Source organism: Lytechinus pictus, chromosome 5, assembly GCF_037042905.1.
Source record: "Lytechinus pictus isolate F3 Inbred chromosome 5, Lp3.0, whole genome shotgun sequence".
Lineage (NCBI taxonomy): Eukaryota > Metazoa > Echinodermata > Echinoidea > Temnopleuroida > Toxopneustidae > Lytechinus > Lytechinus pictus.
In genome coordinates this window covers 2667716-2692363 of record NC_087249.1, presented here as the reverse complement: position 1 = coordinate 2692363, position 24648 = coordinate 2667716, and the positions used below count along the sequence as shown (strand labels likewise).

The 24648-nt window shown below is 36.3% G+C and overlaps 1 protein-coding gene across 1 annotated transcript; it reads left to right on the top strand.

Annotated features, from left to right (window-relative positions):
• Positions 1-1700: 1700 nt before the first annotated feature.
• LOC129262580 (fibrillin-2-like) lies at positions 1701-24349 on the top strand. Its single transcript, XM_054900716.2, has 21 exons — positions 1701-3176; positions 7444-7480; positions 7960-8064; positions 9004-9144; positions 9588-9695; positions 10843-10992; positions 11584-11691; positions 12202-12348; positions 12694-12816; positions 14195-14314; positions 15081-15206; positions 15337-15402; positions 15797-15917; positions 16369-16619; positions 17209-17434; positions 17801-17979; positions 18160-18216; positions 18933-18977; positions 19239-19430; positions 21925-22035; positions 22752-24349. The coding sequence occupies exons 1-21, from the start codon at positions 3081-3083 to the stop codon at positions 22868-22870; spliced, it is 2628 nt and encodes an 875-aa protein (XP_054756691.2). The 5' UTR covers positions 1701-3080; the 3' UTR covers positions 22871-24349.
• The last annotated feature ends 299 nt before the right edge of the window (positions 24350-24648 follow it).

The following is a 24648-nucleotide window of genomic DNA, read 5'->3' as shown; positions in this document are numbered from 1 at the left end:
AATCATCTGCCAAGTAATATTAGAAACACCCCCAGTCGCAAGATATTTAGCAAATCGTTAAAATTAATGCTACTGGAAGATTATAATTAATTTGGTATGGTAAAATACTGCCTGAAAACAAATAATTCTATATAAAGATTTTGTGAATAATTAAGATTTTTTTGTCTTGTAAATAGTGTAAATATGTTCACTAAAAATGATCGAAATTTTCTGCAACAGTAATAAGTAGAATTAGTACTGAATTTGATGTACAATATTGAGATTTAGTTAAAATTATTGTTTAAACTATGATAATGACATTATTTGGGGCTAACCTCGATTAGCATCTTGCTATTATGTTAGCTCCAATTACCAAATGTTTTGTTTATATGTGATGTACTATTCCTTGTAATTGTACCTAACAGTGATATTTTGTAATAGATAAATTCAAATTCAAATTCCAAATCATTATTTAGCAAACAACGTGTCAATAACATTAATTATAAAATAAGTATTAATGACCAAAAAATTACCATATCTCACTAGGAAAGGGAGTTATTTTTTTTTCTAGAAGTGATGATTTTCAGATGAAGAATAAGATAATACGATTTTCATACCAGTTCCAAAAAAGATGCATTATTAATGGTACATGGCAACGCATACTTTCTACCAGCTGGAAAGAAGAAATATTATTTTCTCTTCTCGAAATGATAATAACACAAATGAATAATATGATTTTCAGAAGAATTACAAAATAATCCTTTTCATGATTTTAAATGCTGTCTGATCTGGTTACTTCCATGTAAAATTTCGCGATAACGAATCTGGTTATCCGGTTTGAGATATCTCCAACAGAGTTTGCCCTCACCCCCACCCCCCCCCCCCGCACTGTCCAGGAAAAGGTGGCGCTGTTGTATGGAAGTACCGACAATAGATCAATTACAAGATTTCTTATTTTTGTATTCTTCTTTTAAATTCATTTATTATTTGTGGGAGCCGAGGCATAAAGTGCGATGCAAAACTAAGTTGGTCGCACTCAGGAAATATAATTTGACATCAAGGATTATGATTTAATGATCATTGGGTAAAAGGATCGGGTGGATATGGAGTGGAGGTTGATTTGAGAGTTACCTTGGCAAAAAATGCCCAACTTTTAACCAACCCAAGGCAACATACTGTCCACACAACTATATGTTAAATTCTGCTCAAATCTAATAATTGGGTAATAAAATAATTTGCTCAATATTGGATAATAATTGCCCAGAATAAATACATTTTTTTACCAACATACATTACCCAACACAGTGGACAGTATGTTGCCAAACATTTTAAGTGTGTATGACAAAAAAAAACTTGTCTACCAACTCCATGCTGAGTCCTAAAAATAATTCACCTTACTCGAATAAATAATTCGATATCAATCGTTGGTCTGCTCCCGAACAGGGACCAAGCAGGGCTTCCATTTACTTAGCTCTTCTGCTGTTGGTGATAGGTCCATGCTCTATCTGACTGCTAGTGCAGAGCAGAGATGAATTCATTGCAAAATATCAATGACGAGTTTTTATAATTATTTTCAGGTTTTGCATTGTGAGACTAATAATGAGAAGATATAATTGCAGTGCGGAGGCGAACCAAAAAAAAACACAAAACATTACAATGCTCACTTGGACAATATAGAGTCTGTTCGTGTAGACTAAATTCCACCTGTCAAGCTCAATTACAATGTACCTCGTGAAAAGCATGAGGTCTCCGTGAGGTCTACATCATGAAAACGGTGGTAGAAGGTATATATACATCAAAAGGAGAAGAGAAGTAACATTTAATTGGGACATCTGCTATGATAGCCAGTTACTTAGGTCACAAGCTCGAGGTCGAATCTTAGGGCAGAGACATTATATTATAGTCTTTTCCTATCTTGTCTACTAGGCCTTACTGAAGAAAATAAATACGAAGTTTACCACCTGTAGACGTAAGATCAACAGATGCTCGGAAAATCGTACGTATAGTTCCACCAGTCAGCGCCAAACTGACTACCAGCGAAGTGTTTGTATGCACTGTACAGAATTTTGGAATAGGGAGTCTACATCATTGTTCACTCTCCATATGATCCCACCTCCTCGCTTGGTACCTTATTCTTTTTATTAACGTTATGGAATCCTTTGCTAAGATGGTGGACCCCTCAGAAAAGAACCAACAAGGAGTATAGATAACCTGAATCGGAATGAACTCGTGGGGAATCTTACGCATCTGTTTTGTATACTAGACAGAGCTGAGTGAGTGTGACCAAGTGCTCCTTGGTCCCGTCCTTGGTGTGACATCGAAACGTCATCGGTGGTCATTGGTGGGTCGTCTTCACAAACTGCTTTTGATGACAGCACAAACTGCACCACCTGTACACCTTATATATGAAGTCACCTCGTCTTAACTCCTTATATTTGCTGCGCTTGTGAAGCAGTGTATTGTTATTATCATTTTTTGTGTGTATCAATGGGATCACGTGAGTTTTCTTCTGTTTCTTGGAACATTCGGACGAATCTGCGAAAGTTGTCGTTTTGTTGGATGTCTTTTCTTGGCTCAAAAACATGTTCAATATGTCCTTGACCTGAAGCGATCAAAGACAAGATCGTTAACGCATCGATGATCTTCTTGGAGATGTAACCAAAAGAAGGGGGAAATATGTTCCGGAATCTCCTTATAATTTGGATACTCTCACTTCTCTAATCTTGTAACAATCAGTCGAACATGGACCTGGATTAATACATGTTGTAACTTCTATTTTCTCGTTTAATTCGGAAAATGAAATAATTCATAAGAATAAACAATCACTGATAATTTCAGTCCATAAATAAAGCTGTTATAGGCCTTTAGGTACCCGAATCATTACACCGACGCCGACGGGACAGTTCTTAGATTATATTCTTTTAATAGGCCTACTAAATAACGTCACTTTAAATGAGCTGAGTGTATGGTAACACCCATAAAACTCGAGACTGGAAATTTGTGGAAGAATTATCATTCCTGATCTTACTGGTGGAGTGTGGAACAAATTTGGATAGAATATCAACAAGAACCGACAGTGTAAAGACTAGTTTCTGTGGACAATGAATATGACAGCGTTAAAAAGAGGATGGATGTTTTCTGTATTACTTGTTATATGTGTCATCGGAGGGTCATCTGCAAGGAGGAAACAGAGACAGGTAAGAGAATTTCCGCCGGTATGTTGATAGACAAGATTACTCGGCTAATTAGTGACACACTCTTTCAGCTGTCTATATATAATAGGCCTACATGAATGAAATGTTGTACAAAGTTGTATGTTGTACAACGTCTGGATTGTCACGAAAGACTTCGTAATGAAAGATCGAATATTATAGGCCTCGATCCACTATGCCCCCAAAGTGTGGTTACTATTTTCGGCCACTAAAGTCCTGAATCATACTGCTTTTATCCCCTGTATGTGATGTTTAAGTTGGGTTGGGCAAGTGTTAATGGACCAGTGACGGCCCAATGTGACTGAACATGAGTTGATCAATACTGTCAACATGAAGCTTTAAGGAGACCATCATGATCCACTGGAGTGGTGGGGGTGGGGATGAAGAGGCTTTCCCGCGCCCACCATCATCGGCTGCCGACCCGTATAGACTATTCAGTATTAACCCTTTGAGACGTTGCCATAGCGATTATAACCCAAAGATGATTGTTGTTGGATCAATATCACCGCGATAGGGCTTTAGATTTTCACAAATTTTCTGACCCACTGGATTGCATACTATGGTAGAGGATTTTGTTTAGATTATATCAAAACTCTCTCAAAACTTGAAGGGCAATACCCTCAGTTTTCACAATCATGTTCATTTTTTTATATACTTATCCAATAATTTAAAATCCAAAGCAGCAAAGGAAATCAGAACCCACTTTTGAGTTTGTTCCAGAGTTTGTATCTTCAGAGCACTTTAAAATTGGGGTTCTAGGCATACTCGACCATGGAGGCCTAAAAAACAACCTGACAGGTATACACGTGTATAGACTATTTATCTGCTTTTTACTTCTGGTTCGACTCCGAGATTCAAACTCCCAAAAGGACTTATCGTAACCGCTCACCCCGAACGCCAAGTTCACATGCCTCTCTATGCCTTCAACATGTGTTACATTACTTAATACGTTGTTTGATGTGAAACTGCTGTGCAGGCGAAAAAAACTTTTTTTTTCTTCTATCGAAAACCTCAATCCGGTGTGGTTTGTCAACTGGAGTTGTGTTTAGTTTACATGTTTTCAAGTGAAGGTTTTTAAAGGAACATAATGTAACCAGTTACTCTAGCTCCTTTCTGCAACATGATATAAACAAAATAGGCCTTTATACTATATGGTGAATTGACTACTAAAATAATATATGCAATATCCTTTTTTGAAAAAAAGTTAATTCATAATTATTATACAAGTTATGACAGTAAACTGAAGATATTTTATGTACTTGAAGTTCTCTTTTTTCAAGAGCTACTCCACATAAAAGAGTAGACACGGTGTACAAGTTTTTTTTTTTTTTTTTTTTTTGGGGGGGCAACTGAGGGATGGGATCACCTGTGCCCCAATAGATCTAGATTCGCACCTGTTCGAGGATCGACTCTTATATTATAGTTGGAAGCATATTCACCCTTTTCCTCCAAGTTTATAGTCAACTTGAACATCGTAATATTGAGCGAGAAAAATCTCTCATCAAACTTGTTTCCCAGCAAGCCATTTCATGGGTAACATCCAAACCCAACCTTGATCTGTCCCACTATGCCACTATCAAGTCTTTTTTGTTGTTTCCTCCATGACCATTGGTATTTTTTTACACTTTCTCTGAACTTGACAAGGAATTCGACTTTTGAATTCTTCCTCCATAATGAAATCGTCTTTCGAGCCAATCCAATGTTTCCTTTTTAAAGAGGACATGACGCATATTGTGTTAAATGATAAGCCTCCTCCGTCAGCACATTGAGGGGGATGACTCATTCATCTTTTTATCAATGAGCACATTAATATAACTATACCTTAAATAATACTCCGGGCTGAAATATTTATAACTAAATAAATAGAGTAAAATTCACAGAGCAAAATGCTGAAAATTTCATCACAATCGGATAACAAATAGCGAAGTTATTGAACTTTTAAGATTAGCAATACATTGTGAAAACATTTATATACACGTCGTCATGAATATTCATTAGGTGGGTTGAAGATGTCACATCCCAACTTTCCCTTTTCTTATGTTATTACATGAAATCATAATTGTTTCATTTTTCATACATGTGTGAATGATATGTCTCCCTTGTAATAAAATAAGTCGCAGCAAATGATATATAGTGCACTAAATCAGTTGTCATTAATTTTTTTTAGTTCTCGAAGGTAAAAATTTGAATCAACCTAATTTCAGAACAAGTGGGGGATATGACATCATCAGTTTGCTCATTGAATATTCATGAGACATGTCTGGAACTGTTTCACCGGAGTAATGCAAATCTTTAAAATGCATAACTTTCTTATTTTTTGTCCGATTTTGATCAACTTTTCAGTGTTTTGTTTGTCTGATTTTTCTATATCTGTTCAAATCATATTATTTTCAGCCTGGAGTACCCCTTTAAGAGCCCATATACATGTATATATATATTTTTTTTTTTACAGTAGGATAATGATTCGTTTCTACATGTATATAGTTGAGAGGGATGGATAATAAAAATGGGGATTTACTTTTACCACTACAAGCACAAGTGAAATTTCCCGTTAAGAATTAAAAATGTACATTGTTTTAATGAGCAGGAATAACAAACTGGGGCTTAATTACTTTTCTAAAAATGGCCTTTAGGGGCTGATCTCAATCAATTTAAAATTGACATAATCCTTAGAGGTAGATCATCGCCAATTAAGAATGAATGGTTTCGATTCGGGGAAAGCTGAGAAACGTCAGAACACCCGCCTCCAAATATAAATGAATATGAAATAATATTTAAGAATGAATAAATGAAAATAGATTATATAGATAAATGAATAAATTAATTAAGTAAAATGAATAATAAAAAGTTAATTAATTTCTAACTGAACAAAATAATAGCGAATCATTTCCCGGTGGATATCTTAGCGGCAGATCTAACAAATACCAGTCTTATTTACAGACACAAAAACCGAATACTTTCACTTGAAAGCGAGTGAATAATATCTGGTTGTTAAATTTATTTATCTATTCCCCTGTCCTATCTAATTATAATGGTGTGACAATGAATCAACTGTTAATGGGCTTTAATTAAACACTCATCATGTTCATGATCCAGGACTCGGAATTACAGTCTTCCATCCCATCCATCCAATCTTTCGATTGTACCTTCATTTTCCCATGACCAGGGTCTTCACCTTGTCATGCCTGTTGTTATAAGCTAGTGAAATCATGCAGTTTGAATGGCTGAAAGTAAATCTGTCATTGAAAACAAACCTTAAAAAATTGGGCACAGGAAGTACCCGGTTAACCTAGAACTGTTAATTAACAAGTCTCTAATGCGAACCATCTGAATGCACTTTCTCTGTATTTGGAAATGACCTTGGCTGTTGCGTTTAATTCTATAGTTATATCTTTCACTGTTGTCATAGAATTTGCTAACAGTTTGATCAAGGCCTACAGTTTTTTTTTCTTCAGTACGTGTCCCGTTTCCTGGTTTCAAGGCGGTATAGATATAAGTTATGTAGGTCGAAATAGATTTCGCATTGTTGACGAAAGTATTGAATTAAAAAAACAAGCAACAAATAAATGAGATTCAAATTCAATATTAGAGAAATGACTTTTTAAAAATTTATGGTAAGTCAAATTAAAATACATTTCTTTGTTATATACATGTAGAGACAAATCTAGTTGCAATTGTCTTAGTTTTACCTTCATCATGTTCATTGATAACAATAAATCACCATAGTAGATTGCGAGACAAATGAATACCCTCTAGCGATTATTTCAATCCGCAATAATGAACCTATTTAGTATTAATAAATCACCTTTTCACGTATTTCTTAATGAAAACGAACATATCTTTGGTAACGAATTTCGTTAGAACAGCCGTTGCACATTCTTTTTTATATTTATGTGTTTCATTTATTTTCAATCAACTATGGCATATCAGTATTTACTAATCATTGGTAATAAAATCTCTGTTTGGTTTTATGACCATGATCTGATGATGACAGGAAGACCATGTTCTCCAAACTTCCTCGGTAAACACGCAAGGTTTATGATATAGGTAACTGTAAAAATAACTTCTCGTGCATTTCTACCTATAATAATGAATCGCAATACATTAATATAAATTGAAATCGAACACCTATTCGTGCATGAATGAAAACAAATAAGAGGGTGGTACGTGCAGACAAAAGGTACTTTAAATCAATGTTAAAATGTTCTTCCTTTTGTATTCATTGATTTCTCTTTGATCTTTTCTTACAAAGACCAGACCAAGCCCAGCAAGAGTTGATGAGCCATCAGGTAAACTGCCATTTGGTCTTGTTCATTGTTTTAATGCACTGTTCGTCCACATTGTCTTATCTCATTTCGTCTACAACCAGTTCGTTTATGGTCTAATGGCATTAGAGCATGAACAATATCGTCAGTTTTCCAGTATATAGGCATATCCATTTTACTCATACTCATAGTACCCCAAATGAGGGAATTTCAGACCCTGGTACTTGATCAAGTGGGTTTAAACGTAGGTCCATATATTTATTATATTAATCATATATATTGTGGTTATATAAATGTGGATATGCTTATGGGTATGGGTGATTAATAATATAAATATCTCGAACGATTACGTCGTCAGGTCAGTATGTATTTCTTTGACGAATCTTGAACAGGCCAATATAAAGCTTACACATACATCTGCTCTACCATGTCTACTGAACTTTTTTTTTTTTTTTTAACTTTTAACCATTATAACACCTGTGCCTTTTCTATGTTTCTCTTAGATTCATGCCAGATTACGTGCGATAGAAATGAGCATGTGAACACGTCTTTATGCAGATGTGAATGTGACGAGGGGTACAGACGCTCCAGCTATCAAAGATGCGAAGGTATATTATTTGTCAGTGGCGGAATCAAGAGTTTTAAGTTATGCCGAGCACTACAAAAAAATGACAGGGTTGGTTGGGTGTCGACGCCACTAACTTGAGGGCGGGGGGGGGGGGGGGGAGACGGAGGGGGTATTGCCCTACCATGTCTCTAACCTTGGTACCGCCACTGATCCGCACGACACTGTGCTAGATTGTAACCACGACCATGATGATATCATTGCTATTTTTTATATCTATATTTGCTCTTCTTATTCATGCATTGTTCTATACATTGTTGTCATGATTCTGTCCATTTTGCTTCTTTCCATCCTCTTCCTCCTTCCTTTGTTAAGGACGCCATCATCATCCCCCGCTTTCGAAGAAATGGATTCAGTGTCCTTCCTCACATCTCTTGAGGTTGCAATGTTTCATCCTTTTCAATGTTTTGACCTGTTTTGAATGGAGTTATCCTTCTTTATTGCGTGGGTTTTGACATTGACTGGTTATTACGTGGGTTAATCTCCTCACCTCACAGACCTTGTCTCATCCGCTTTTATGAGATAAACATGACTTCTATAATGTCATAATTCCATTGATAGGAGCATGGACTATACGGCTTCGGGACGGAGTGGTGATGGGGTGGATGCAGGGAGGAGAGATGGGGAAAAGTGGAATACGATGAACTTGAAAAGAGGGGGGAGGGGGGGGGGGGCGGGTGGGAATGGCAGAGAGGATTAGAGAGGGGAGTGGATGTAAGTGGTAGCGGTGTCTACATGTATACAACTTCGGTGGGTATACCATTTCAGATACCAATCGTGAAACTTTGACAATAATAAAATTTATTTTTAGGCCTATATGTTCTTTTAAGTATCTACATTACGCAACCGTGTTATCAAATAAACATTTTGATTTTTATACTCTTGTATTTTTTCCTATTTAACACTCCCCCTTCAATTATAGATATTAATGAGTGCAGAGAGCACCCTCGACGTTGCAAAGGAACATGTACCAATAATCCTGGTTCTTTTGAATGTAGATGTCGCCATGGATACGTTCTTCATACTAACGGCTGGGATTGTTATTTAGCTCCAAAACCATTATGTAAGTTAAAACTCAAAGTCAGCTTACCTGCATAATGATAATGATAATAAAGATAACTTTTCCACGTGATAAAAAGCCTAACCACGTATCATTATTAGCTCGAGATGCCGCTCGCACAGCTTAGTGCATTTAAGGAATCAATCTTGTGAAAAGTATCATTTTATTTATCTAGTTATTCGTTTATTTCATTCATTCATGAATCAATTAATCAATCAATTCAATCTTTGCTTTCACTCTTCCATGTAAATATTTCGTTGTTGATTGGTTGATTATTAAAAGAAAGAATTAACATCAAAAGCACCACCACCACCATCACCTGCGTTATCATCTTGATTTTAGGCTGTTTTTTTTTTCATAGCAAAATAGGTTGGATCATGGAGGTGGTTGGATTGAAAACAAAATGTAGAAATAACTTTTTAACATCCATTTCTTTGAATCTTCAGTATGTTCAGGTTTGGCTTGCTATGATAATTCCAGACTAGATATCAATAGATGCGAGTGTAGCTGCGGCCATGGAATGAGGTATAATTTCATCACAGAAGTTTGCGAAGGTGAGACTCCCGGTTTATTGTGAAATTATGTCAAAATTAATGATCGACAGGTGCCATTATTTACAATTTCTGCAACCCACCCACCCTTTTAAAGATATTTCCATATTTGAATAACAATAATTTTTCATATTTCTATAGTGCCTTTCCCACGATATATAAGTGCACTAAGATGCCATCAGCGTAGAACATGTAGAATATAAAAAGATATACAAATTACCAGGCATTGACAGTATTGTTTTAAGTCAAGTGCATACATGATCAGGATGTTAGAAAAAGTAGGTCTTAACGTTTTGTTTTGATTGATTCAATGTTGTTGAGTATACATTATTGAATTGAGTTATATTACCCGAAAGTGATCTATGTATTTTTTTGCTCATTATACCCCTTGTATAAGTTCCCAAAAGAATTATCATCATCACCATCATCACCATCATCATCATCATCATCAACATCATCATCATCACCATCAGAACCACCACCACCATCATCATCATCATCATCATCATCATGATGATCATCATCATCATCACAATCATCATCACCACCACCACCATCATCATCATCATCATCACCACCACCACCATCATCATCACCATCATCATCATCACCACCACCACCATCATCATCATCATCACCACCACCACCATCATCACCATCATCATCATCATAACCATTACCACCATCACTATCATCACCACCATCATCATCATCATAACCATTGCCACCATCACTATCATTATCATCATCATCATCATCATCATCACCATCATCACCACCACCACCATCATCATCATCATCACCACCACCACCACCATCATCATCATCATAATCATCATCATCATCATCATAACCATTACCACCATCATTATCATCATCATCATCATCACCATCATTATCATCATCATCATCATAACCATTACCACCATAATCATCAGAACCACCATCATCGTCATCATCATCGTAACCATCATCATCACCATCACCATCATCATCAACATTACATCGTAACCATCATCATCACCTTTGTCATCATCCTCATCATCATCATCATTATTGTCATCACTACTCAGCCACCACTTCCACCACTTCACCAACACGACCACCACCATCAGGAAATTAAATCTAGATTTGTTCTTTCTCTCTTAAGATATCAACGAGTGTTCTGAGGGTCTAAATAGCTGTGAGCAAGGTTGTATCAACACGCATAGGAGTTATATATGTTACTGTCACGTGGATTATATCATTAACCAAGATAATAGAACATGCTCTCGACTCCCTGCTAAACCAGATTCGCCCCGTGAGTTAAAGACCCATTTTTCTTATACATTTATGATATAAATTCATTTGTAAACAGTACCGAAAATAAGAAGGGAACATGGGGCCATGAATCAGTTTATAGTGTTTTCACATCTGGCATAGAGGGCGGAATAACGAAATTCGAGAAAAATTATTTTCTCGTGATTGATGTTTTTCTGCAAGATCGTGACAACAAAAACAAAAGAACGTGTCTTTGTCACACAATACAAAAGTATTACAATATTTATAAAGTTTATAGGAGAATATAAAAAAAAGACATTGCATGTTCAGAAAAACTTGATGGTATCCGAACTCGGTCATTATTAAGCAGCGAGTTGTGACGTTGTTTCTCAAACGCTGAATAATACGGTCTAAGTATATCTATGTTTTATAGTTTTTTGTACTCTTGGTTCTGAAAACACACTAACTTTTAAAGAAAACCATTATTGGAAGTTGCTTTCCAGCAGTGAAATTAATCGTTCTTGAATTATCAGTGAATGATAGCTTGTTGGGTGCCAAGAATTTGACCTAATTATGTCACAATGATATAAGCTTTGATTATTGATTTTCTATATATACATTTTTTTTATAGCTTGTGATGGAATGCAATGTTTGTTTGGGATATCGCTTGATAGATATCACTGTGAATGCATATGTGAAGAAGGTTTTTACTTCCATGAACGCCGAGGAACCTGTGAGGGTAAGTCCTTTCACAGTGACGATTACACTAATATACGAAGAAAATATGAATATTGTGCCAACATTATGCTGAATGATAATTCTTCAAAACAATGTGTTATAGTCCTAATCCACGTTTAAAGGAATATATTTTGAATAATTTGTTGACCTTACATTACTTAAATTACATCAAGGGCTGAATTTTTATACAGAGATGATGTCCATTGTGACAATATATAATTTCATGGTCAACTCATAATGATAATGGGTTTTTATATGGCATTACTCCCTCACCAATATAGAAATGAAATTCAGAGAGATGGAGGAAAGGAGGGGAGGGAGGGGAGGAAGGGAAAGAGGGAGAGAGGCGGGTGGGAGAGAGAGAAAGGGAGAAGGGGGGGGGGGTAGGTGCCGATAGAAGAGGAATTCAACTCAATTCAATTGTTTTGATGCATGTAGATTATGCTTGGTCTCTTTGGAATATGGTTTCATTATGCAACATTAAAAAATACATGCCTTCATATTTCTATAGATATCGATGAATGCCTAGAATACGATGATTGGTGCGATGGTCCATGTGTGAACGAACCCCACGGCTCCTACACATGTTCTTGTCCTAGTGGTCAAGAGCTTGATAAAGATGGATGGACCTGCAAGGATATAGAACCGCCACCTAAAGGTATATGTGAACCGATAGCCGCAATCACCGAACTGATATGCCATTCAAAATAATATCTTATACTTCTGAATTTTAAACCTTAAATGCATATATTTATGGTATACTTCATGGCGTAATTTTGGCTCCAACTAAACCAAAGTAGATATAATTTCTGCTGAAAAGCTGATGTCATTTCAATGTCTGTTCAGAAATATTTTGACAAATTCTGTATGCTTATTTGTAGTAATCGTTATAAATAATATAAATATTCTGAACAAAAGTCGTATCAGTCATCCTCATTAATGAACTAATAGAGAGATTTCTCAATAATTGAATCGTTTATCGTTTATTGAACCCTCCAACTAGGAGCCATCTTGGATGACTGTACGGATCAACATTTCATGTGCAAGAGCAGGATGCAATGTATGCCAGACGAACTGGTGTGTGATGGCTATGGCGATTGCGGTGACCGCTCCGATGAGAAAGACTGTAAGTATATGTTTACGAGAAGTACAATGACGACATCGACGAGGACGACCATGATTTATTGACGAATGAGTAGATGATGCATGTGATAATTACGATGACCTCGACGAATAGGATGATGATAAGGAGGTTGATATCATACTGATGAAATGGATGTTGGTGACGCTATGATGGTGATAATGTGATGAACATCATAACAATGTTTGCAAGGATGATAATGATGACACTATCATAGCAACTGTAAATACGACTAGGGCAATGGTGAGGGTGATGATGGGGCTATTATGACGCTATGATGACGAGGATGACAAGGATGATGATGAACTTATGATGACACTAACCATAAGGATAGGCTCTAAAGATTTAGCTCGAAAATGTTATGTTGCCCTCATAATCTCCAAATATGAATATTGGGTCTTTCAGTCGGTTTTCTTGTTGTATTTCTTTTTAAACCTTTGCTTTTGCTCCCTACAGATAAAATCACGTTTGGGATGATTTATTCATGCAGTCATTATTTCAAGACACATATTAAAGTGCTTTGAATAAAAATTTGAGCAAATTCTTCACCCAAATCTGACATTTTCTCACAAAAGCACTTCAATTGAATATTTTGGCCCGTATTCTGAACTCTGTTTTAACTTAAACTCGGGTTTAAAGTTGTGGTGTAAGTATGGTTAGCCAATTGTCATATAAATCACTAACAATAGAGATATAATATTTCACCTCTTTGGCTCTCAAATCATTCATGATTGTGTAGGAAGTATAAAAAGATGATTGTCTTCACCATCGATGAATCAGGAAAGAGCACAGCAAACATAAGAAACATACAACTTAATAAAAATTTTGACACTTTTGGCTTTCCATAATTTTAGCACAGAGTTAGACCATGGTCTAAGTTAAACCTGACTTCAGAATACGGGCCTTTGTGTCTACTAAAAAAAATTGTGACCGTGTTTTCTCTTTCAGCGGTCAGATTGGGGCAACACAACAGTTTTTGAAGGTCTTATAATGTTACACGTAAGTGACAAATCGTAGGATCAGAGGGGTCTGCTGAAACACATGTGTGCAGTCGATAGAAAATCAACCACATTGATGTTTCATATAAATTTCGACACCACCACTGACTTGAATTCATTGGCAAAATTGACGAACGAAATTAATAAAAGACGTTCCAGTTTTTCATAATGAAGTTACTGATATTTTAATGTGATTTGTTGCATTGAAACTTAATATTTCATAAGTGTGCATCAAAATATGGTTAAAACGATCGGATTTAATCATTTTTGTCGTGAGGTATGAGTGTGTGTTATGGTGTATGTGCGTTGGAAGTCTCATTTTGATAATAGGCTAATTATGTTTGTTCGCTTTTTAAACTTGATAGGCAAAGAATCGTGCAATTCTCAGGATTTTCCATGCGCCAATGGAGAAAAATGCATCCACAGAGATTCAGCCTGTGATTCAACTAACAACTGCGGTGATTGGTCAGATGAGCTAGAATGTGGTAAGTATTAACCAATTAGCACATTCCTATTATCATTATATTACATTTTCTAGGTTCTGAAAATTGAGATAAAAGAGACGATTTCTTTTTTTATTTCATGAAATGCAAATTACTATCCTCTAAACTTTAATATTTCTTACATGGGTATAATTGAGAAAAAATCTCAGGAAAGGTAAATTATCGTTATCATTCTGCACACTTAGCTTCGTATAGATTATAAAAATGAAATCTAAGTCGGTTGTAATAAAATCAATTGGATATTGTAAGATTTCTGAAATGTTAGGTTTGTCATTTGCTCTTTGTCCTTATATGAATGACAATTTTTCATTAAGTTTTTCACTGACTTTTGGTAGAGTCTACGCTTTTGAACTGTTGAAAACGATACCTCGCAACAGAAAGAAGATATGAATCACTGCCATCAATGTAACAATCATCATCATCATCACCATCATCATCCTCATATTCATCTTTATTACTACCATCACCGTAATTATCACAATCATCATCATCACCATCACCACCACATCACCACCACCACCATCATCACCATCATCATCTTAATCATCATCACCATTGTCATCATCATCACCACCATCATCACCATCTGTACCGTCATCGTCAGCACAATATCATCTTAATCGTAATCACTGCCATCACCACTATCGTCATCATCATTATCATCATCATCATCACCACCACCACCATCACCACCACCACCGTCGTCGTAGTGTCATCATCACTATCATTTTTTGTTTTTATCATTCAGGATGTCGAGATGAGAGGGATGAATGCAGTGCTTGGCAGTTCCGAGGAGAATGTGAAAGCAACCCTGGTTGGATGAACTGGCATTGTCGTATGAGCTGTGGACAATGTACAGAAGGGGATGGAACCCGTAAGTTAACCCCTATTTACACTTGAATATTTATTCTCATTCTTTATGATCAAGATACAATTCACCATACACGGATATAAACTTATATTTTAATTATCAATCTTTCCTTTTCACCCTTGCAAAATTAAAGCTAATGGAACACTATCGGAAGAAACAGAGACTGGAGCTTACTTTATCAGAAATTCAGCACAATATTGTAAGTATGAGAGATAAATATCATGAGACAGGGGGGGGGGGTAGATAAAAAGAGCAAATATTTTTTAAAACAAAAATAAGAAGAAAGTTTATTACAATTGAATCTATAATTCTTATATCAGCTAGTGCACTAACGAAATTAGATTGGGCTTTTGAAAACAGATCCATAATGGCAAACTTCTCAGGGTTTCTTAAGGCCTATATTGTGTTCGTATCAGCTATCACACACCAGAAGAAAAAAAAAATGTGGATTAAGAAGACGCCATTGATGAACCCTATACATTGTCATCTCAAACTCTTTGCGAATGAAAATAGGGTATATTATTCAGATTTTTTGGGGGGAGAAAATAAGAAATCCTAACCTTTTCATGTTTTACTTTATTGTTGATATTCAGCTACGTATCTGCAGTATACGAGACGTAATAAGGGCGATCGACATGGTTCTGCACTCAACTCATGGCGATGTGACCATGTAGGTCCAGTGCCTGCTCATGTAAGGGTCAACATGGGTCTAAGGTTAGTACTACAGTTCAGAGGTCAAAGGTCAGATGTAAATGAATGCGGGTCAGAATTCCATCAGTCATCGAAAAGCAAACAGCACTGTTCATGTGTGAATATTCTGATCTGCTGTTCGGTTGAAAATAATATTGGTATCCATTCCAAATTTATGTTCTGAAACAGAATTACATTTATGTACCATTACAAATGAAATATGACATTATACAGGGGTGGTGCTACAAGGGGAAGCCCCCCCCCCCCTATGATTTTTTTTTAAGTATTAAAACAAAAGGAGACGAGGGAAATTAAAAAGTAAAAAAATGAACAAATTGAAGAGTGAAGAAAAAACCCAAGAAAGAAGTTCATTAAAATTGGATATCATTTGAGCAATTACAAACATTTAGATTATTTACGCAGACAGTCAAATTATGATTCATAAATTGGTAATTTCATGTTACCTCCTTTGCAGTCCTTTCTATCAGAAGTACACGAACGCTTACGCAATCCCAATAGTGGCGTCATCACGTGTGTCTGACGCTGCAATTAAACGTGCATGTTACGTCGTACGTGTCATGTTGGCAGATCGGAGAGACCTCAGGCAAGAGATGTATAAGAAATTCATGCGTATCGCCATCTTAGCAGAGAATGAACTCACCATTCATCTGCCTGAACATTCTCATCTTGATGAAAGTTATAACGACCGTATTCGATCACTAGGAGGTGAGGGCGCTCTTCATTTATATGACGATAACACGTTGAGCATATCACCAGTCCAGTCTTATTACGGATCCTGTCCGAGTGTGATCTCCCCCACATTTTTTTTTTTTTTTTTTTTTTGGGGGGGGGGGGGGGGGGCTCGGTATATTATAGGAGGTTGATAAAGCTTCCCGGGATCATCCAAAAGAATGTTAGTTCTTGACCATCTCTGCAGGTTTATTATCAAATTAGAATGATGGATGATTTTGAACTCAAACCCGTGTGTGAGTTTTGAAAAAAAATTGGCATTTTAGAATTAAAACCCGTCTGCCTGTCAGTACTTAATGAATTTGTTGATTATCTGTCTATTGGCTTGAACGGAATATAGGGGCCTATTGGTACTTTCTCTTACTTATAAATATGCATTCTTCTAAGCCAAAAAATATTTTCCCCTCTTCTAATCCAAAGAGCAGAACAGAAATATATAAATATTATTTTGACTGCTTCTGTTTCATTTTTTCTTATTATTCAATTTCTAACATTTTGCAAAAATAATTGTTCCTTATTTGATTAATATAAGTTTATAACAATGCTTTCAATTAATTCCACCCAGGTACATTATATATCCCCCTTGCGTCAGCTGCTGAGGAGAATCTATTATGTCGTGACAGTGACCGTTGGTTTGATGAGGATACATTCGTTCATTCACTTGCACATAGCATCCTAAAGATAGGTCTTGCGTCAGACAGGGTGTTTAGTCGTAAGCTTGGCGCAGCCTACTACCATGCACGACGGGAACATCTCTGGGCTAATTCACGCTCTGACGACTCTATGGAAGAGTGAGTTATGTCCGTTGCATTATACCTTGACGCAGGGATCAATCCGAGTGCGTTGTACCTGCGCTAATCTACGTAAGCCTTAAAGTGCTATCGATAATGCGTTATTATGTAAACATGACGAGATACGTCATCTTGCTTTTGACTTATAATCAAATATTATGATTTATGTTAAGAATATCTCTCCAAGTTGACAATGACACACAACTGTTTATGAGTGGACTTGGCATTTCACCAAGTCGACATATACAACCCTGTGGGGCCGAATTGGCCAGATAGTGTCTTGCAGAGTGATTTTGTAATTCATATCAGCTTCTTTGGGTAATGAAGTATAAGTTTGACATGATTTCTAATGTTTTTTTTTATCAGGTACTTCGCCGACGGAGTTCAGAGTTACTTTAATGTGTTAGCACCGTATAGATATGGAGTTCATACAGGAGTAGATAGGAGAGAAAAATTAGCTAGATATGATCACACCCTCTATAAGGTCATGTTAGAAGTCTTTCCATGTCAAAATAAGATGATAGATCGCTGCAGTTTTAATCCAGGTGAGGAAAATCAGTCAATATTTATTTCATTTTATATTCACACTGCCAAATAAGTTATATTGTAATAGAAATATGTATAAGTACAATACAATTTCATTTTATAATGTTTATAAGGTTCTGATACCATGTCTCTTTCAGTATTTTGATCAATCAAGTTTTTATTTCCTTTTATTTTTTCAGAATCTTTATCTGAGATGGACCAATTATTTGTGAATTGCCAGATAGATGAACAAGAAGGTATAATGTTTATTTTCATGTAAAGTATGCACTTTTAGTTAAACTTTACTCTAGTGCAACATTATTTTTTTATTTTTATAAAAAGTATGCTGTATAAGCCAGGTTTGTAAACATTGACAAAACATGCATATCGTTCGCAGGATGAAATCCACTAAAATGTAACAATATTGCATATTTGGTTTTCAGAATATCGTTATAAGAGCAGCAGATCCCTCTTGATATTCTGCTTTCTTTCCTCTCCATCCCTTAACTCCCATTTCACTAAGTGAAAATCATAGCGAGGGAGGAGGTGGGGCTAGGGGTTCAGATTAAATCATAATTTTTGTGATAGTATGGACGTATTTTTATTTGATCAACATGAATGATCGGCTAGTTATAATTATTCTTGCGTGACTTATTTTCATACTCGAAATAATGAGATTCTTATTGAAGCGTGGTTTTGAGAGATCTATCATTACCTAATTAATTACTAGTAACTACAATATTTTTGCACAAAAATAAATAAATACGAAATAACGACATACCAGCTTCACTCAAAAGCTGCTCATTACAGAATACAGTTTACAGTTATGTACCGTTTTAAGTATTCGAAATAAAACACTCATCTTTCACAAAAATTATTTGGCTAGTTCTGCTTGAATGTATTTATTTCATCAGTGTATATCACATGTACTATATACCTAATGATTAAGAAATTATTTTTTTATTCTCTACAGAACCAGAAGTGACTGACACACCTACTACATCTGCACCACAATCTCGTATGTTTACCATTATCATTGATTGCTTTTACTTTTATTTTTGTACTGCAATAATGGTATGGGATAGGGGGGGGGGTCCTCTCTTGCATGGTGAGTTGTGCTCTCTTTGAGACTGAAGTTAATGATAATTCTCCTTTACAATAAGCCTTCACAAAATGATAACAGTGATACCTGTTTAAAGTGCTGTATACATTCCATAGAAACACATACATGTAACGACGGTCATTAAAATCTTGATATTATTCTATTCTGGTAATACAGAGTGTGTAGATAAAAACGAAGATTGTGCAGCTTGGGCGGAGAGGGGTGAGTGTACTGCAAACAAGCGGTACATGAAGAAGAATTGTCGGTTAAGCTGTGGAGTGTGCACCCGACCTGAACCTGAACCAGAGGTAGAGGTGGTTCCACAAGAACCAGATCCTCCTACTCATCCCATAGATGTACCACAAAGTGGTAAGAACAGTAATATTAGTGATGATGATGATGATGTTGCTGTTGCTGATGATGACATGGATGATGATAATAATAATGACAATAATGATGATGATGATGATGATGATAATAATAATAATAATAATAATAATAATAATGATAATAATAAATAACAATAATCATAAGGCTCCAATAGTCATCGGAGCCTTAGGAACTGTCACAACAAGACACAGAAGCTTTCTGGCTGTTCTCGGGAGTCGAGGTGTCCTTTGAAACGATACGGAAGGCAAGCTTGCTTGGAACAGCTCATATCCTACGGAATGTCTTGAATTAGAAAGAGAAGTGAACAATGAGAAGAGAACCCATTTGATAGAAAATAGAACAATAACCCTAAATTTCTGGAAGAAGTCCGGTTACTGTTTAATATACCAACAGAACATCAAGTTGTGGACAATGGAAATAACAATAATAATAATAATGATAATAATAATTATAATAATGGTGGAAGATCTCAAATATGGTTATGATAGGAAGTTCGAACCGGGTTCGAACCCTTTGTAAGCTACTGTTTAAGTACACCGCCCTGATAAATGATGTTTGACAATCAATCTCTACTGAATAAATTAGCTTTGCCATTCGCCTGATTAAAAAATAGTGGTTAGGCTTGTTGAAGAAAAGCATTCAAATTTCAAGGGAACGTATAGTTCATTAAGGCTTGTTGGTTCCTTGAATGGTAGGGAGAGGGGCCGAATTTCGACAACGCTCGTCAACGCGCACAAAATGGGAAAAAATGGAAAACACGGGCGTTGCCTTAGCAGTGCACCGCTGACGCATGCGTTGCTTTAGCGTTGACGCGAGCGTTGATATTCTGGTCCCGCTTCGACACCTCCATACCAACGCCAAACCAAAGTTCATCACCGCAATGGATCACTGCTTCAACGCCCGACACCATTCCAGCAATCCCGTGTCCGCTTGTAAAACGCTTAAAACCGCACCACCAAAGTTTGTGCAACGTTTAATCACCGCCCGTGCAAAGCTGGCGAAGCAGCGGTTGTCCAGCGTTTAAGATCTTTGCGTTGGCCTAGCGGACCCAAGCGTCCACGAACTTACGTCTAGTGGTGCAAATCTTTGACTGGGCTGCTCTGGGCATTGTTGGAGCGGTGGTGAACTTTGCCGGAGAGGAGTTCAAAACTTTCGGAGCGGTAGGAGGGACCATTAGCGGTGGCCGAGCGTATACGGCGTTGCCTTAACGGGGGCCAACTTCTGTTAAACGGTGGTGAACGGTAACGAGCTGGGATGATTTTTTTTCACCGCTCCAGGAACGCTCCAGCAAGTTCTAGCGGTGTGACCGAGCCTTTAATAATACATTTTAGCAAGGAGGTTAATTGGTTATAGCGAGAAATCGGTTCGTCGCACCATACTGAGATTTGAATTAGATGGCCAATCATCGATTACGTAACATTCCTAATTAAATAACCTTGTCAAATCTGCGCGTAATTTTCGATGCTTATACTTTACCACGATATGAAGTGTCCAATTTTCTTTACGCCCTGTGTGTGTCTGGCGCAGTTATCTAATTTGTTTTGCTGATGAGTTGTCAGGAACAAAATGACGTTAATTATACCTCGGGGAGATATCCTCCAAATATAGTCATCCTCCCAAGAGCGACTTTTTAAATGACATTTTCTATCAAATTTAATAAAATAATAATCAACTAAAGGAAAATTCATAGAATGCCCTCTTGAAGAAAACCGTATGGTTTATTTAGCACTTTATTTTTCAAGTGTGCAGAAATAACATACTCGCTCAAACACTGCCCTACAGCAAACCAATTATAAGAATAATCTCCTTTGTAAAGAAATAGAAAAGAAAATGAATGATTTTTTTTACGGAGGTAATTAAGGTCATCGTGATTATAAAAAAAAATCAGCATTGGGGTGATCACCATGCTGCCGGCAAAGTAATAATTATTATATTTACAATATTGTGATAATGAATCTTGTAAAGTTATTATTAGGATAATACTTTTTTTGATGGCAGCGATGTGATGGTAGCGATGAAGCTGGGAATGAATATGATGGTGCTGAACGTGATGATGATGGTGGTGGTGATGATGATGATGATGATGGTGGTGGTGGTGGTGATGGTGATGGTGATGGTGATGATGATGATGATGATGGTGGTGGTGGTGATGATGATGGTGATGATGATGATGATGATGGTGGTGGTGATGATGATAATGATGATGGTAATGATGATGATAATAATAATGATGGTGTTAATGATGATGATAATAATGATGATAATAATGGTGATGATGATGATGATGGTGGTGGTGATGGTGATGATGATGATGAAGATGATGATAGCGATGATGACAACGGCGGTAATGATGGTGATTGTAACGATGATAACAGACCTGATAATCATTAATCTGACTGATAATCATTAATCTGACTGATATTGATCATCACCAACCATCTAACCAACCCTTTATTATTATTCAATCATATAGTATGTGAGGATCAAGAGAGTCACTGTCAAGACTGGGCTAGACGAGGAGAATGTGAGATTAACCCAACATGGATGAGACCAAACTGTAGAAGATCATGTAATGCGTGTGATGGTAAGATGTCATTCACCAACTCCCTCTCTCTAAAAAGCACGACAGATTTAAATGGTTTATGTCTGGGCGCATACACGTGTAAAAGCATAACACGGATTGTGTAATGCCCAGGAATTCAAATCGATAACGATTTCGAGAAATTGGTCTGAACTGAGTTCCGCCTACCTCATTATCTATCTGGTAAGGGATTCTTTTTATTTCTTAATATTGCGTAGGACACTTATGGAAACTATATTAAAATATAGCGTTACAGATACAATAAAGATGAAATGCACACTTATCAGGGTATGACACAAAGGGTATAGATGGGGCGAAAGTAGTTAGCGTTTATTGCCGCTTAAAAAATGTCATTATACATGTATAGATTTTTTTTTTTTTAAATATATTTACATCACATGAATTTCAGTAATCAGACATGTAGCGGCATATCTAGGAGCCATGAAAAGGAACAATTTTGTACACATTTTGATTAGTAAAAATAGTCATAGGTAACATCATTTGCGACTTTCCCGTCGAAAATTAATTTACAAGCAGAAAAGAAATCCGTCATCACCCCACTCACACCTACCGCCTTGACGGCAGGGGAGCTGGAGAGGTGACAAATCTCGTTACATACTTTTCTTTTTTTATATACTGTATATCTACTAGCCCCCTTTATAGATTTATCAATTCAGTTGTTTACTTATTTTCATTTATTTATTTATCTCCCTTGTTAGATGATCCTGATTGTTATGACAGTAGCAACAACTGCGCTGAATGGGCGTCTGACGGAGAATGCGGTAAAAATGAAAGTTACATGACAACGCACTGCAGAATGAGCTGTGGTTTATGCTGAGCGTACTACATTCCAGATCAGAAAGTACTTCTTAATCATGGACCCATCATGGACAGGGAATGTTCATTTCACATCATATTTTAGGGGCTAACACGACGGTTACTCAGGAGGAAAGTAGATAGTTTTCGCTTCAACGAAGCATGATGGATTTAAGAACATAGAAAATGTATTGTCAAATGCCCTTCATGACAATGGGCAACCAAGAGGTCTTTGTTGAAAATTGGTGAATCAATGCAGCAGTTTCGTCCTGGACTCTGGACAAATTTGCAATATTTCGTCAGCTCCGAAACTTAGGACGAAACTGCTGTTCCGGTTCACCAATTTTCGACAAAGACCTCCCAGCTGTTCATTGTCATTTGAAGGGCACTTTCAGTACATTATTTTCATGGGTTCTTGAATCTGTCATTCGTCGCATTAGTGAAAAATCCCTACTAGCTCAGAGAGGAACACAAATCCAAACGAAAAGTCCCCCTGCGCATGAGCGATCATTCGCGCATTCCATCTTTTAATAACGTATTTCATGACATGGATCAATTATTGCAACGCAGTGGAGATAAATTCTTTGTTAAATCCCTGCAATGACACTGTGTGCCCGTGGGTATATTGTTGGCTGGTGCGATGGTATGCTTGCCTGGATTCTCATGCCGTCTTCAAAGCATTTTTTCCAAAAAAGAAATGTCCTTATCATGATCTAAAATGTAATTTATATAAAAACACCTTTTTCAACGCAGAAGACTGAATAATACTCAAAATAAGTTTGGATTTAAATCTTGAAAGTTTTAGCTCATACGAGCATATTTTTCATGAGTTCCCAAAAGATGTGTTGTTTTTTATGGCCCTTTGATGTGAAAAAATATATAATGTCCGTATTGTGAGATACTGCTCGGTAGTGAAATGTGACAACTTTGTTACCAGAGCTTTGGCCTCGCATAATGAATATAAATTAGAAATCTTCTAATCGTGTGTTTTCTATAGACTTCAGAAATATATCAAAATCGTGATATTTATTGCCTCGTCAACTTTGGAGAGCACTGGCTTCATGCTGTAGTGGTCAAGAAATAGAATTCCAATGCAGTTTCTAAATTAGTTTGAGCACCAAAACACTGATAAATCAGGCATTCAATATTGACAATCTGAGTTACTTTGGCCATCCATAGTTGGAACACATTATGGAACTATGTGTATGTAAAATATTTAGATATCATATTGATATCTTCATTACAAAATTTACTAACTTTAAATGATGTTGATGTGTGATTGGTTATTGAGAGAATTCTCATTAATTTCTGTAAATGTCTAGGCCTACATAACACGTACGTAAACAGTATAATTTTATCATAACTTTCAACATCAATAGATGATAATAATTACATGAGCTGTATAGTCATTTATACAAAGAAAAGAAGAAAGAAAGATTCCCGGAAAAAATAGGCATCACAGTGTACAGTGAGTTAGATTTTTGCTTAAGCAACTTTTTTTGTTGAAAATAAAATTTTAAAAAAGAGAAAAATACCTGAATTTTCAGATACCATAATTAGGATCTTTAGCTTTTTACAGTGAGAAATATAACAAACTTTGATGAAATAGACTTTTTTGAACAGATTTGTACCTTTATTCCATTTATGTGTGATTTTTTTTTAATTTGTTAGGCAACACCTGGCTTAATATGCAAAATGAATAGAGGCTCGTAAAGTGTTTTGGGAATAGTAAAGGTGTAATATGAATTTATACTATTTTATGGTCTATCTTATATAGAAACTGTCAATATTTCGATTCAT

Bases quoted from the DNA above. Each gene is read 5' to 3' on its own strand.
- LOC129262580 (XM_054900716.2), top strand. From the start codon at position 3,081: ATGAATATGACAGCGTTAAAAAGAGGATGGATGTTTTCTGTATTACTT. The intron at 9,696-10,842 runs GTGAGACTCCCG...TTCTCTCTTAAG, and splicing joins CATCACAGAAGTTTGCGAAG to ATATCAACGAGTGTTCTGAG. The intron at 14,315-15,080 runs GTAAGTATTAAC...TTTATCATTCAG, and splicing joins GTCAGATGAGCTAGAATGTG to GATGTCGAGATGAGAGGGAT.